The sequence below is a fragment of the Sceloporus occidentalis genome, unplaced genomic scaffold (assembly GCF_023333645.1).
Source record: "Sceloporus occidentalis isolate IW3139 unplaced genomic scaffold, rSceOcc1.0.p SCAF_2, whole genome shotgun sequence".
Classification (NCBI taxonomy): Eukaryota; Metazoa; Chordata; class Lepidosauria; order Squamata; family Phrynosomatidae; genus Sceloporus; species Sceloporus occidentalis.
The window spans coordinates 130,205,909-130,223,263 of NW_028316982.1; the positions used below are offsets into that span (position 1 = coordinate 130,205,909).

At 40.0% G+C, this 17,355-nt stretch overlaps 1 protein-coding gene across 1 annotated transcript in view; it reads right to left on the reverse strand.

Annotated features, from left to right (window-relative positions):
- The window catches only part of ST3GAL5 (ST3 beta-galactoside alpha-2,3-sialyltransferase 5), a 31,013-nt gene extending 20,631 nt beyond the window's left edge, over positions 1-10,382 (reverse strand). The window contains exon 1 of the mRNA XM_089510980.1: positions 10,291-10,382. Coding sequence (XP_089367106.1) covers positions 10,291-10,333 — 43 coding nt within the window. The 5' untranslated portion in view covers positions 10,334-10,382. The remainder of the gene's footprint in view (positions 1-10,290) is intronic.
- Positions 10,383-17,355: the final 6,973 nt, after the last annotated feature.

A 17,355-nucleotide genomic window follows, 5' to 3' on the forward strand; every position in this document is an offset into this window, starting at 1 on the left:
AGTCAATCATGAGATTATGGGAAATGCATTCCAACAAAATCTGGATGATGACATATTTCCCACCTCAATTCATATGATAGAGATATGAGTTCCTGCTTGCTATAGTAGGTCATGAGGATTTTTATCTCAACGATTCTATCCAGTTGTGTCCCTCTAGTGATAGATGGCTTTTTGAACCAGTACAGGCTTGCATAAAGAGAAAGAAGAGAATCACCATCACCTTCCACCCAGAGCCCCCTACACCAGTAATGAAATTACAACGAAATAGATTCCACATAAATATTGGGAAGAAACCCTTGATACAAAGTGCTGTTCAACAGTGCAACAAACTGTCTGATGGTGGTGATCTCTCCTGCTTTGGGGATATTTAAGCCGAGGTTAGATGGGAATCTTTTAGGACTTCATAATGGCCCTTGCAGTCACTTCCAATTCTATGATTCTATTATTTTATCTGGAGACAACATTCAGTACCTTTTCTCCTGGCTTTGCTGAAACTGGACACTGAGAATGAACACTGTCTCTATCAAGGTAATTGTATCCAACTTCTGGTTCTTGGTTGCCCCCAAACCAGGTGTTTGGAATGCACTGTATGTTTCATGCACATCCAACTGCTAGGTTTTGTGTAATGCCATTAGATTTTTTTCAAGTAAACAATCTTCTCCTTCATTACTGCCTTTTCATACCATTCCAGCAGTAAGAACAACCAAGTACTGCAGTTTCCAGCTAGGAAAGCATCATTGATGACACACGAAACAGAACCAGGGCACCAGAGCAAGCATTCTACTGACACCTTGCAAAGATCTTGCAAAGATATGCAGCAAGCAGTCTACTGACACCTTGCACAGATCTCATGTTTCACTTTCACTCAAAACACTTCTTAAATATCATGGATGTCGTGATTCGTATTTGCAGAGTACTTCTACAATTACTTGAACTTCAATTAATATTTGCAATGTGACATAGCTTTGACTTTTACACACACGACCTTTACCCTCTAAAAAATACCAACTCTAAATGCTTGATCATAAATGCACTTATAAGTTTGTACATTTATCAGTAGGTGTTTGTCTGAAAGCTATGGAAAAGATTAAGGACCAAGACCATAAAAAATGCAGAGATGGAAATTAAAAAGAGGTAAATTCCTTCTGACATGACCATGTCTGAAGTGGAAGCTCTTGTTTCTTAACCTAGCTGGTAATGGTCAGTATTTTCCAATTTTCAGTTTCTAAACTTTCAAAGTCATGGATAGAGCAAATAAAAAGATGGTAAAACCAGGAGGAATAAAGTACTAGCTAACACTGTGAGCTTTCAACCCTTGTGATTTCCATTGTGCTGCATAATGGACCAAACTCTGATCAAGTGCTGCCTAGAGGTTGCTGGTGGGAAGGGACTGCCTTCCAGGTCTGGCTGGTCTGCTGGCCAGGCAGGAAAGTCAATCACCTCCCTCTCCTGTTCACCCAACATCTCTGTCACACCCAGAAAAGGGTAGCGAGCGAAAGCAGGGCACCTCCACTCAGGGTAAAAGCAGCCTGGCTGGCAGAAGGGGCGGTAGGAAGGGTGCCAGGCAACCTGTGGGTAACAGAACAAGTTACTGCACTGGGCTGACACCAAACCAAGTGACGCCACTGATCATCTCTGTTCCAACTTTGAAAGTCACTGAGCTACCCTGCCAAGTTTGGAAAACAAAATCATAGAGCTGCCATGCAGGAACTCACAATCAAAGCACCCCTGACAGATGGTCATCAAGCCTCTGTTTAAAGACCTCCACAGAAAAAGACTCTAAAGCAGTGTGTTCCACTATCAAACAGCTCTTACCATCAATAAGTTCTTCCTACTGTTCAGGTAGAATCTCTTTTCCTGTAGCTTGAATCTATTGCTCTGTGTCCTAGGCCCAAAACAGACAGGTCAAAAGAAGCTGCTTCCAGCCACTTCGGGGGTGTGGCATTCAGATGAAGCACACCCTAAAGTGGCTGGAAGTTGCTCCAAAGTGGCAAGAGTTGCCCCCAAAAGGAGCAAGCTGTGTGGGTGCTGCAGTTCCAGCACAATTGGCACTAGAAGGGCCAGAGGCCGCTCCTTCCAGGCTGTCTGCTTTGGCCCCTGTTCTCTGGAGCAACAGAAAACAAGCTTGTTCCATCCTCAGTATGACATCATTTCAAATATTTAAATATGGCTGTCATATCACCTCTTAACCTTTTCTTTTCCAGGCTAAGCATACCCAGCTCCCTAAGCCACTCTTCATGTGGCATGGTTTCCAGACCTTTCCCCATTTTGGTCTCCTACTGTACATGAGAATTTTCAAGGTGCTTTTTGCTAACCAGTGAGATGACACTTCTGTACACACCGAAAGTGATCAAATAAGGCATTCCTAAAGGCATAAACATGTTTTTCCCTTGCTGTCTATGGCAACCATGGTTCCAGTAACATCTCCATATGCACTGGACTATCAAACATGACTTGTTCCATGTTAAAAACGGAAGCTTTGTAATTATGTTTGTTCTAACCAAAAAAACCCACACCTCTTTATACCTAAAAATGAATTAGTTTCAAGAGCCTCTGAAATGTTTATTCAAAAAACACAAACTCTTTTATATCATGGGTGTATTTCTTTACAAATATGCAGGAAAAATATGTTTTAGGCAAATGGGGCTTTTTAAAAAGAACTGAAAGCACATATGGCACCGATTCAGCCGCAGCTTTTTTCAGACTGTAATATAAGATACAATAAGGTCACACACAAGAATACAGCTGTAAGGATTGATGCAGTCCCCATGTATTACAAATAAACATTTATCATAAAAAGAGGTCATACATTATTTCATCAGGCAAACATATTGCCAACTTATCCGTTTTTGTTTTTCTTGATGACATAAGAGTTACTCTACCTTTTATCTTGGAAATTTACTCCAAATGTTATACAGTATTTAAAAAAAACCTCTGGTCATTTTAAGTAAGACACTGAATGGATTAAACCGTCTGTTGTTGTTCACTGCCCTTGAGTTGACTCCAACCCATGGCAACCTTGTGTATGAGATATCTCCAAGACTCCCTGTCTCCACTGCTGTGCTTAGGCCCAGTAAGCTAAGACTCCCTGATGGAGTCCATCCATCAGGCATACAGTCTGGCTCTCTTTCTGCTACCCTTCACTTTTCCTAGCATTATTCTTTTCTAGTGAATCGTGCTTTCTCACAATCTGGCTAAAGTATGACAGTCTCAGTTCAGGCTTGATTTGTTCTAGGACCCATTGGTTTGTCTTTCTGGCTGTCCATGGTATCCTCAGCACTCTTCTCCAGCACCGCATCTCAAAAGAGATGATTTTCTTCCTGTCTGTCTTCTTCACTGTTGCTCCAGCTCTCACATCCGTACATGGTGGTGGTGAATACAAAATAGTTCTGTATATTCAGAACAAAATACACTTCAGCTCTTGTTATGAAAGCATTATATGCTTGAAACAGAAAGCTTACTGTTAATACCCTAACAAGACTTCGGTCTAAGATTCTTAATCTCATTCTTTTGGAGTTTATTCAACGGATTAATTTGCTCCTAAGCAAGCATGTGTAAGATGGCCCTAGGCTATGATTTGTTCCCAAGTAAATACACACAAGATTCTTATAGTACCTTACACATACAACAGTAACCCTGGAGTAAAGAAGTAGCAGTACCTTGTTAGGTAAATGACTGAATACAGAATCACAAATACAGAAACATGATGTTTCCAAGAATATTAAAGCCATTTAAAAAATCCATAAAAGTTTGTGTGTCTTTGGGGATCTGAACGAACATTTAGTAGTTAAAATCTTATTTTTTATTCACAATTAAAAACATTCTTCAACATGTAATCTTACAATAATTCTTACCCTCTCCCCCCAACCTACCCTGCTTATTTGCTAGTTGTTACTATACAATATTTACAGCCAAACCTTTTATTCCTCTATTGTTTTCCCTTGGTGTCTTTATGTCAAATATTCGATATACTTTTCTGATTGGTGCTAAAACTATGTATATTCTTGTATTCCTCTCGTTTCCCATCTACAAAAGTAGTTAAAATCTATTTTGAAGTATTATTGTAGACATACTTACATAAACCAAGTTGCCCAATTTTCTCATATACAGTTGGCCCTCCACATCCACTGATTTTTTTTATCCATGGATTCAACCGTCCACTAGTTCAAAATATTCCAAAAATATATGAATTTCAAAAAGCAAACCTTGAATTTGCTATTTTATATAAGGGACACCATTTCACTGTGCCATTGCATTTAATGGGACTTGAGCATCCAGAGATTTTGGTATCCATGGGGATGGTGGGTCTTTGAACCAAACCCCAGCAGATACCAAGGGCCCACTGTAAATACAATGGGCCTGTCGCATCAGTGGACTCTTTTGATCACCTGCAGTTTGGCACACCTATATGATTCAATGGCAATGTGTGCATGCTGATACAGATGCATGAATGTTGCTGGCTATATGAGGCGCAACTGTCCAGAGAACCAAACCTCCATGGATGAGGAGGGTCCACTGTATTTCCAAATAGAGAAAAATTTACAGACCTATAATTCACTCCATACTTGGAAAGCAAGAAAATATCCGGGGGGGGGGGGGGGGGGGACACAAATCTACACAAAGTCTTACATTTCACATAATATCAAATACGATTGTACAGAATCCTATGCATTTGAATTCCCATGAAAGCATTCCACTTTTCTATTTCTTGCTACTTGTCTATCCTATCTAATGCTAACAAGATTAGTTAATGCCATCATATGAACTACCATATGTGCATAATTCTTAATAACAATTCTCCTTATTGTATGGATTTTTCTAAAAGTTCTTGCTAGCTAGCAGCCATTCTTGCTGCTATAAGAAAATAAACAATTTCCAGATTCTGCAGTGGGATTACGGATTCCAAATAGCCAAACAGTACAATTAAATTAAAGACCCTTTTCTAAATAACACTTTGAAGATATGGAAAAAATTGATATAAAACTTACATTGTATGTCATCCTTTATTTCTCATGACGACACACAAGAATAACAGGGTCGGTAGAGAGCATCCAGTCCAACCCCCTGCCATGCAGGAATACACATTCAAAGCACTCCCAACAGATAGCCATTCAACATCTGCTTAAAAAGATCCAAAGGAAACTCCACCACACTCTGAGGGAGTGTGTTCTACCGTCGGACAGCTTTCACTGCCATTTAACTTATTTAAAGGCTGGGAACAAAAAGGACTATATAGGCTATTACACTTTTACACAAAAGCCAAACAGGTCTGTCAAAGAAATCCAAGATTAATAAACTATAATTAAACCGATGAGGATCCAAACACACCCACTATCTCCAGGGCATATGTGAAAGCACAAATGCAATGTCGTTCAAGCTGATGTGAAATATTAGTAATATTCTTAAACAGATTTGGTGTTAAAAAACCTTAACATACTTAGACCTCGAGGCCTTCAAGAAAGCATGGGATACTGCTTTGCATTATAAATGGGGAAATATTAAATGGAAAACACTATAGAAAAACCTTCAGTAAAATCTGCACCTGCTTATATGAGAGAACATGCTTTAAAAAGTAGCATATCATTGGTACCTAAAACCAAACATCCATCTAACAAATGCTTTACATCTGCAAGGGACTGACATGTGGCGCAAATGGCCCAGTATTTCTGAATTTTGGGGAAAAGTATGTCTAATAATAAGTCAAGTTACAACCAAGTGGTTCTTGTTTACCCCAAACTATGGCTTCTCTCCATGCTTTCTTACAACTATGAGGCATTAAATAATAAAGAACTGATTATATTTGTTCTGCTGCAAGACTGGTAATAGCTCAGAATTCAAAAAATAAAAACAAAATTGAACATCTCTTGACTGAAGCCTGGTAGTAAAAAATGAAACAGCCCTTGTGTAAAAGTCGACATCTACTGTAGAAAATAACAAAAATTACCAACCAGAACATGGTTTCAACATGGGTTCTTTTCATTAATTTCACCAAAGACAGTGGGGAATTTATATCATTCCCATGGTCACTTTTGGACTTACAGAGAAATACTCTTGTCAAATAGTAAATTTATTGCAGTTTCCACTTCACTTTTTAGAATTCGGGGTTTGTCTTCATATGGTTCTTCATTTCATGTAACATTCATTATCTCATCTCTTAACATGAGTCAACAGTGTGATGTGGCAGCTAAAAAAGTGAATGCTATTTTAGTCTGCATCAAATAGAAGTATAGTGTCTAGACTGAGGTAAGTAATAGTGCCACTCTATTCTGCTTTGGTCAGGCCTCAGTTGGAATACTGTGTCGAGTTCACAATTCGAAAAAGATGTTGAGAAGCTGGAGCGTGTCCAGAGAGGAGGGCAACCAAAATAGTGAAGGGTCCAGAAGCCATGCTCTATGAGAAGAGACTTAAGGAGCTAGGGATGTTTAGCCTGGGGAAGAGAAAATTAAGGTGATATGATAGCCCTGTTTTAATACTTGAAGGGATGTCACACTGAGGAGGGAGCTAGCTTGTTTTCTGCTGCTCCAGAGACCAGGACCCGGAGCAATGGATACAATCTCCAAGAAAAGAGATTCCACGTCAACATTAGGAGGAACTTCCTGACAGTAAGGGCTGTTCGACAGTGGAACACACTCCTTCCTCTTTACATCTGATCCTGAGGTGTTCTTCACAATATCTCTGGTTCAGAAATATATTCACAACGTAATATGCTTGAAACTAGTAGAACCACAGTCTCGCGACCTCTTTTTGTTTTCTGTGACAATAAAAATCACTCCCCTGTCATACAAAAATTTATCTCAGTATTATCAAACTCAGCTTTATCTCCTGCTTTAATCATAAAGTATACTGCTAGCAGCCAGGGCACAAATTACTACCTGAGGTCTCCAAGAAGCCTTGGCAGCCACAGCAGGACTTGCCTCAAAAGCCTCTGAATTTCAAGTCTCTAGAGCTATAATCAGGTGCACTTGGATCAGATTATTTCAGGTGGGTTAAGTATACCTCTTTCTCTCCAGAGGATAACGCTTGAGAACACATTTCTTTACTGTGTAATAATAGAGTTCTCCTTTTCCAGAACATGCTCTACATTTATTTCAACCTTCTGTGTAAGACGAATGTGTGAGTTCGGACTTAAACCCAGAGCTGAAGAACCAAAGAACCAAGGAATGGTGCTTTAAACCAAGCTAAAGAACCAAACAAGATGGTTCCGCGCAGAGCATTGATGTGACGAAGGGATTTGGCAACCGAGACGAGTAAAGTCTGAGGAATGTGGAAGCTGAAGCTGAGTGCTGTTCAAGTGTGCTGAACTATGGCCAGGAAGGTGCTGTTCTCCTGAGTCACAATGAAGAGGAACTGGCAGGACCATGGACTACTCTGAACAGAACGAGTTGCTTTGAACAGCCTGTCTCCTCTGGAAAGAAGAAGGTGAATTATGGGCTGCAATATTGCAAAACTTCAGCAGCCAAAAGCCAGAGAGAAGAAAAGTATAAAGACCTTTGGCTTTCACCTTAATTTTGTTGGCATCAACCGCATGGCAACGGTGCCATCCCCAGCCTTCAAGGACAAATGGCTCAGTGTCATCAGGGGCTAGCCTGAAGGAAGGACACTCCGCCCTCCATAACTGTCATCTTTCGGCCGGTGAGGGAGTTGACCAGGCAGGTTCAGCTCCATCAGGACTAGCCTGGAAGAAGGAAGAGCCCTCCCTCCAATCCATCTGCCTTGGTCCAGGCCTCAGAGGGAGAGAAGAACCACTGGACCTCATCCCCTTTCCCTCCATCATTCCCTTCTCCTTTTGTTTCATGTCTTTTAGATTGTAAGCCTGAGGGCAGGGAACTGTCTGATTAAAAATAATATTGTAAGCCGCCCTGAGAGCCATTAGGGCTGAAGGGCAGGGTATAAATACCTAAATAAATAAATAAACTGATCAATGTCTGGCAGAAGGAAAGTGTGTGTATGGCATGAATGTGTGAGTGAATGAAAGAGATCTTGATAATCAATGTTTGTATTACTTTTGTGATTTAATAAATATTACATGCAGTGTTTAAAACCAAATTTGGTATCTCACTATCTGTGTCAGCCCTGCACAGAAAGAGAAGTGTTCATTATACGCTCTCAGGTTAAACAGGTTGCGCTTCCAACCTTGGGCATAACATCTGTCCATCCAGGAAGAATTCCCAAACGTGCTCCATTTTGAGCATGACTAAGGCCTGTTCCAGACTGCCAAAATAAAGCTGCTTCGGGTCTCTTTGGAGGTATGCTATTTAAATGATGCATGGGTCCTAAGAGTCCGGAGGTCGCGCCAAAGCCACACTCCATTCCTAAGCACCGGAGTGCAGCTTTTGGTGCAGCTTCCGGATTCTTAGGATGCATGCATCATTTAAACAGCATACCTCCAAAGAGACCCGAAGCAGCTTTATTTTGGCAGTCTGTAACAGGCCTAAGACGCCCATTGAGTAGCATCATGTTTGCTCTTCCCCTTTGAAAAATGCATCTACTTGGCAGCCTATCCTCACAGCAAATAAAAGGATATAGGATGGATCCTTCTAAAGTCCTTTTTTCCTAGCAGCAGCAGCAGCCAAGACTCGAACCCAAAGCTCAGGGCATATTTGTTTCTCAGAGAGGAAAAGGACAGCAAACATTTTGGGCAATGGGCTGCTTCAGGACATGATGTATGTGTTGAAAGGGGTTTCCCCTTAATTTCAGCACAACAGACAAATGAAAGGAACCATTTAAATCCAGATTCAGCAAAGAGTTTGTTGCTAGTAAAGTGCCATTTTAGGCCTTTGTCTTGCCCAGAGTTCTCTCAGTATATCGCAAGCCAACAACGCATTTTTAACAAAGATGATCAGAAAAATATGGTTCAGTACATAATACAAGACATGGGATGGGCATTTTAGATTATGCTTTTCAACTTTTGTACATTTTTAATCTTTTTCTAAAAAACCATTTCTTGTGCTAGCCGAAAGCCATGACAAAAAACCGCTTAAAGATACACAAAAAACATTTAAAGCAAAAGGCACAAAAGAGCCAAAGACATCCCACCATTTAACATGCAGTTAAAATCGTCACTGATATAAGACGAAAAAGCTTTTCTTGGTAAACTTATACACGGCCACCTTAAAAATCTTAATTAATACTTTTAAGTCTCCACGGTCATTTTACGTTCCTAACCTTGTTTCTAATCTTAACTGTATGTTGGTTGTTTGAATCGGGTTCTTTTTTTTAAATTTAAATTGCTTTTAAAGCGTTTTTTATCTTTTGGGAGAGAGGAGGAATAAAGTCAGGACAAATAAGTAGCAACAACAGCTTCCCAGACTGAGCCTCCAATTTGACCCAACTGCCTCTCCCCAATCTTAACTATTTTACATGTTTATTATTTTAAATTAATTTAAATTTGTAATTATAGTGTGGGTGTCTTAGTGGAGGGAAGGGATATGCAGATTTTAGTTGTGTATGTGCCTGTATTTGTTGATATATTTTTATTGTAACCCGCCTTGAGCCTTTTGGAAAGGCAGGATACTGTATAAATAAACTCTATTATTATTATTATTATTATTATTATTATTATATACCGCTTCTTAGTGCCTAAGCAGTGTGTATGCGGTTCACAACTGTAAACTGTAACTGTACAACTGTAAATTACAACAAGCTATAATTATAATATTATTTATGATGTTATTATATCGCATATAACCAGAGCGGCTTACAATTTAAAATTCCAACTATACAATGTGTAATAATAACCCAATCTTCCCCCCCCCTTGCCTCCCCCTCCTTAAAATGGCAATTAAACCCTATGGCAATTAAAATAATCTATTAATTACAATAATGACAATTAAAATAACCTATAATGAAATGAAGCTATCCATGAAATTAAAAACTTGTCAGACTGGGCCAAGGGGCTGCAGGAGACACAAAGAGGGTGTTTGTTTGTTTTTTAAATTCATTACATTTATAAATTAATTCACAAATTAATAACATAAAATTTAAATATAAAATATATAAGTATAAAATAATGATTCCTGTAATATTATGAATTACATATTAATAAAGTGTATAAATAGACCATATGTAATATGCCTGTAATTAACTATGTAATTCGCCTCCGCTCTGGGCCCCACGACAAACTCATACTCCCAGAATTCCATAGCAGCCTTGAGCCAGGCAAAGAGAGAAAGCGCTGCCAAACCGGGTTATTTCTCCAGTGTGGATGCAACCCAGGAGAACGCTGGACCAAGGGAAAAGACCGAGGGTCTCCCTCCCTCCGTCCCCAGCCTCTGAACCAAGCCTGCCTACCGGCGAGCGACCGCCGCCTCGCTCCCGCCCGCCTCTTGGGCATCGACTTGCAAGAAGCCGCAGCTCCTCCGCCGGAGGCACCTTCTCTGGTGCTCGTCCAGCGACTGAATGAGCTCCTCAGCAGCACCGCACACTTAGACTGCGACAGTGGAGCATGTGACCCCGGCCTAGCCAATGGCGGACAGCGCTTGGAGCGAGTGAGCCACGCCCCCTCCTCTGACCACGCCCCCATCGCCACCGCAGTTTCTGCGCCTCCGCCACCTCCGCCGCAACTTCCGCCGCTGTGGGCTCCTGGGAATTGTAGTTTATGGTGGCACCAGAGCTCTCTCTGAGGGAAAAGGCTAAACGCCTCACGAAACTACAGTTCCCAGCATTCCCCAGGGCAATTAAAAAGCGGCCTCAAACCGGGTTATTACTCCAGTGTGGACGAGTGGCTGTTGTCACCCATTTCACACTGTACATAATCCTTTTGTTTTGCACTAATGTTATCCGTAAATCATAATTCCCCACTTTCCACTGAATGTAGTAATGCTCATAGTTTGGGCATCCACACTGGATAAATAACCCGGTTTGGTACCGCTTTAACTTTTCTGAGTCTTTGCTATGGAATTCTGGGAGTTGGAGTTTGTTGTGGCCCCACAACATACTCCAACTCCCAGAATTCCATAGCAAAGAGTCAGGGGTGGAAAGTATATATATTGAGGACAACATGTTCTTCTGCACATACTTGTATTATTTTAACTCAATGTAAAATTTCTGGTCAGAATATTATGCTTATAAAGCTCTATTTAAACCATGGGAAAAAGTTCCACAGATCCATGTTTACTCACCCAATGTTAACAATGAGCATTTAACATAAAAGAGCCTCTATATGGCCAGTGCTCCTTGGACCATATCTTCCAGATGCTATTTCATAACCACTGACTGGGAAAAGACAGGGAAAGTCCTCTCAGTCATTTGGAGAGCGGGAGAATATACCCTTCCCACATAAAAGGCACAAGGCTTCTTCAGGCATTCAAAAGCTCTGCTCTAAACATCCCAATCCATTTTCCCAAGCGGCTTATTCCACTCCTGAGGAGGCCTTAAAGTCAAGAGTGTATTACTAAATAATAATAAGTAATAATAAGTACAGAAACAAAAAAACAAATACACATAAGTCTGGCGCTTCTTCCATTGGGACGTCAGAGGTAGGACTAAAATTTGTAACACTGCACTGCCCTCCGCATATTTATTTAACTGCTTCAGGAGGTATCTTCTTCCAGTGTAGGCTCCTGATGTTAACTTCTAGAAATGGAAATGTAGAGGAAAAACATCGCCACGCATTTGCTTGCTAGGGAGAGGCTTTAGCTGTCAAGAAATACAGACTCTGGCCTGTTACAGACTGCCATATTAAAGCTGCTTCAGGTCTCTTTGGAGGTATGCTATTTAAATGATGCATGGGTCCTAAGAGTCCGGAGGTCGCGCCAAAGCCACTCTCCGTTCCTAAGCACTGGAGTGCAGCTTTGGTGCAGCTTCCGGATTCTTAGGGTGCATGCAACATTTAAACAGCATACCTCCAAAGAGACCCGAAGCAGCTTTATTTTGGCAGTCTGTAACAGGCCTGTGTCCAGCCTTTCTGTACTATAATGCTACATCGTGATATGGAAAAACCTGATATGTATTGGCCATTTTCACTCCTAGAGAAAAACAAACTGGCAAGTGTTGCACTTTAGATGCTGTTTGTGCCCTTGGAAGCTGAGAATTAGTGGATTTTAAAACTTTTATTCTGTTTTAATTTAGTTTTGCTCAATGAACTCGAATTGTTCCAAAACATGTAACTGATTTGAAGAGCACAATTCACCAATTCTTCTTCTTTGGAAATAAGGAGAAGCAAAATTATCCAGTCTTAAATTTCCACTGCCTTTCAAATGAGACTTCTGAGAAGTAATTTTTATGACTGACTCGAAAATAGTTTACCAAATATAAACAAAGCAACCTATGAGTAACTCCTCATCCCTTCTACCTTTAAAATGTTTTAAAAGACAAACATTTACCAACATCAGTGTAAAAAGTGGCTTGTGCATATCTGCATCTTTAATAACACTGGACACAAGACTGAAATTCAAAATAAAATTGTTTGTTGCTTTAAGTGGAATGTATAATTAAGCAAAACAAATTATCACTTCAAGAAGTCACTGCCGCATAGATAAATATACCCCCAATTTCTGTACAAGAGTATTGTCTATACAACGTCCAAAAAACCCTCTATATATTCTTACTTTTGACCTAATATACATATTTACTTAGATGAGGTTATTATTCCATATTCCATGTGATTATTTGGAATATGATAGCATACACGTTTTTACTGTTGTGTTTCCTATACCCTAGACAGCAAATCCCAAATACCATATTAGTTATTACCAATGTTTTCTCAAAGAATCTCCTACTGATACTCCTTTCCTGAGATAATCAAGTAACTCCTGATTACAGAGTAAAAATGCTCACCTACAATAAGAACTCATTTTTCTTGTGGTAGTTGATTTTTTCCCCTGAGATTATCCAACATCTCGTTGTTGTGTGTTATCATGTCATTTCTGGTTTATGGCAACTCTAAGGTGAACCTATCATGGAGTTTTCTTGGCAAGGTTTGTTCAGTAAGAGTTTGCCTTTGCCATCCTCTGGGGCTGAGAGTGTATGATTGAGAGTGTATGACACAGTGGATTTCCACAGCTGGTTGTAGATTCAAACCTTGGTCTCCAGAGTCGTAACTGAACTGCAAAATGCATTCAATGCTCAGACCATCTTATGTCACCCAACAAATGATAATAATCCTATGCGGAAAGTAATTTTGCGCAAGATTGAGTGTACAGAACCCCTACTTAAAAGATCACTTTTTCCCTGTTCTGGTGCTTTGTGTGTGATGGGTGTGAGGAGCCATTGTTGCACCCTTAATTTTTTGCACCTCAAGAGTGTCCCTCCACACGCACATACCCCTAAAGGTTTATATCCTCTCCCAGATCTAAAGATATAAGGTAGCAGGTCATTATTGCACTTGTAAAATGTTGTTTCAGTGCTGGAAAAAGTATGGATGCTTTTGAGGGCCCAGCTTGGTTCTTACCTTTGGGACTGTGAATATCATCTGTACATTATGTTATCATGATGAATTGCTTAAGCTTTTAAAATTGATTTAATTTTAAAATGTTATTTTCTTATCTGTACCCCATGCTCAAATCTTTAGATCTAGGAGAGGATATAAACATTCAAACATCTTTCACTTTCTGTACCAGGCGTAGGATACATCTGTGTATGAGCTGCTGGAGAATGTGAATGGGTGCTATTAGTTTTGGCTTCCAATAGGCAATTCTTTGGCCACTGCAAGAACAGGATACTGGAGTAGATGGGCCTTTAACCTGAGCCAACATAGTTCTTCTATTCTTTTTATAGACAGGAGAGTAGCTTTTCTTGAGTTCACCCCATCCACCCCCTTTCAGAGAACTACACAAATATAGAACTGCAGTCCTTAGGATTGGAGTGTGGTTTTGGTGTGGCTTCTGGCCTCTTAGGACACATGTATCATTTAAATAGAATAACTCCAAAGTGACCTGAAGCAGCTTTATTTTGCCCTATCTGTATGGGCTCTTAAATTAGTAACATAGGCCAATGAATGGGACTTTCAATGGCCTGGTACATACCGGCCTTACATGACGCCTTCATGACGAGATAGGGTTGCCTGGGGGTGGAGTGCCCACACGCCCCGCAACCCTCGCACATGACGAGGGCATAACAATGGCGGTGCCCTGTTTACATGGGCGCTGCCATTCTTGTACAAGCACCATGTGGAACCCACATGGCGCTGCTCGGCGCTTGCATAACCAGTGGTGCACTGGTTATGCCGCAGCCACAGCATAGAAAGAACCCGCTTTTTGTGGGTTATTCTTCCACCAGCGGGAAGCTGCGCGGTTTGTCTGCTGAGGCTTCCTGCCAGCGGGGAAGTAGGCGCCAGCAGACCACCCTTTCTGGGCGATCTATACCGCATCACTGTCTTTTAAAACTGTCAACAGTAGCTTCCATTAGGAAGAGATTTAACCTAATTTATGCCCTAGAAAGGCATTACTCAATGTATAACCAATGGCCCAGGTTGCAGGTGCAATTTCACATCAGAAAGTACATCCAGGTGAAATCTGTGTGCAAATGTACATTCTTTGGTTGCCAGGATACATTTTAGTTGCTACCATTTAAAAATGATTTTGTTTTCATTTAAAAATTACTTTGTTAAGCATTTATGCCCTTTCTCTTCATTTAAAAGTTTGTATCTTTGTACTTATTGGCAATATTAAAGACAGCAAAGTTTGGCTTGTAAGAGAAAGTTTTATTAAAAATTCTTGTGCATTATTTCACTTAAATATATGAAATCACCATACAGCTGGAATTCTTGCTATATACTAAATTGAACACTTGTTGAAAAATGGTAATGCAGAAATGTGAACATGACATGCTAGATTGAGGTAGAGAGTATCAGACATAATTTCAGCCCTCCAGGTTTAAGAGGAGCCTGAAACTCACTTGCAGAACACACACTTTGTACACAAAATGTCCTAGTTTCAATCCCATGCACCTCCAACAAGGGTAAGGAAGACTCTTCTCAAACACTAATAGAAAAACGTGTCTTCTATTCGATGTCTTCTGCTTAGCTGAGGAGAATTTCTTAGCACATGGCTGGGCAACTGTAGCCCAACAGATGTTCTTCACCTTCTCCCACAAACTCTATCCAGCACAGGCAATAGTAGAGGATCATGGAAGCTGATGTTCATACGATGTCACAGTTGTCTAGGCCCAGTGCAGATACTGTGCTAGACCAGTGGTTCCCAAACTATGGTCCTCCAGACATTTTGGACTGCAGCTCCCAGAATTCCTATTGACCAAGATGGCTGGGTCTTTTAGGAACTGAAGTTCAAAACATCTGGTGGACCAAAGTTTGGGTGCCACTGAGTTAGACAGAACAATGATTAATTCTGCATCACACAACCTGAGCAAGTTAAAAGATACTTATTCAGCTCGTCCTCTCAGCTCATGTTCTTCTCCATAGTCCAGATATGCAAAATTAAAAGATTGTTAAGTGTAGCAACTTAGTAACAGGATAGAACAAATAAAGTCACTTTGAAGTACACATTGCAGGTGGCAGTCTTACAGAAGTTTGCAAGTCAATTATAGTATACCCTCATGTATCCCGGATAAGATTCACATAATTGAAATTTGTGTAGTTTGGTCTTTTTGCTAGCAGACCCCATCAAACTTAGGATATTTGTTAACCATAACTTTCCATCACATTTACTGCATAGGGTAAGCAGATTCTATCGCAGACACATTGTTTTGATAGCATTATGGATATCCTCTTCAAAAACATGGATAATTGTCAGCCAATTTTACCTACACACAGGATACACCAGGCACAAATACTGATAATGATGAATGTTGATGGGCTCAATAGATATCCTTTATGTGCCTCTACCACAGAATTTGGACTGAGATAAACAAATATTGAAAGCATAAATCTGAAATAATGTGGTCTCACATTCATGTTGGGTCTCTGCATACACAAGAACGGCTGGGAAGTTCTGCTTACAATTCAAAGAGATATTTACAATGCCAGCACAAGGCCTCTAAAAGTAATGGGAGCCAACAAATGTTGCAGCAGCAACAAGATTTGTATAAGGAACACTGATGCCCACTTGATTACCACAATGGTAGGGCATGGAACATATACAAGTAAACAGGCTGTAAAAAAAACTGCACATAGATCCCAATATCAATGCATTTGTCAATAAATTTCTGCATAGTTAATACACATATATGTCATAGTGCCATGTCTGGCTGCAATTACAAATCAGGCAGTCACAGTGAGAGCTAAAGGGAACTAGATGGCACCCACCAATCACCGTACAAATGTTACATTTGCCAGGTGAAGTATCACGACTACAGGAAAGTGTTTTTATGACTTCCAAATATAGGATGTAGTAGTTAAATCAGTCTCCTTGCATCTCATTCAGATTATTTATTTGATTAGCATTATATTTTCTTTAGTAAAACAAAACCTTGTTTGTTTGCTCAGGTTAGGAATAAAAACGACTAGGGCCATGCACACATTATTCATTGAAAAATACTTTAGTCCTTTCAAGTTACATTATGCCTTGTAATTAGAGTTACAATATTCTTATAGGAATACAGACAACAGATGGTCACACTGTGTAGCAACAGTCACAGAAGAAACAGCTCTTAAAATCACTGCTGCATTGGACTAGAGACAATTAAACATCACATGAGATCAACCACTGCAGGGATAGAAGGGCATGGCAGATTATCACTTCTGAACTGTTCACCAACCAGTATGAATTCTGTTCTTACATTATATGAATATAATAGACTGGCAAATATTCTGAGGCAGAGCTGGCACGGTGAAGTAGTTTGAGTGTTGGAGTATGACTCTGGGAGAACATGATATGAATCCCCGCTCACCCATGGAATCCCACTGGATGGCCATGGGAAAGTCACCTTTGAGGAAGGCAATGACAAATCTCTGAATAAATATTGCCAAGACAGTCCTGTGATCACTTTACATTGGAGTTGGTTTGAAGGCCCATAACAAAAAAATGTATTGTGTGCACTGTGAAACAATTTCTTTTTCTGCTTCAAGGACTAGAAAAGGAGAATATATAAAATAGACAAGAAAGCATATTGAGTTTCCATCTAGGGCAGCAGATTGCCACTATATGTACACGTAACAAAATACATAACATATAACGAGGTCCTTCTCTTCGCACACAAGGTCAAATCCTTTTCACATCCTTTTGTGCCATGCTCTAGTATGTAAACTGATACATTTTGAATTAAAAAAGCAGGTTTTAAATAATGTATGTCTTGAATATATATTCAAATACTGAAATCTTTTTCATATTACAACTTTCTGGCATTTTAAGAAACTTGGTGCCCAACAGTAAATTATATATCTGTATCTTAAGTGAAACATCTGTACCAGATTTGGATTTACATGTCAAAATACTAAAATATTCACAACTAACCAAACAA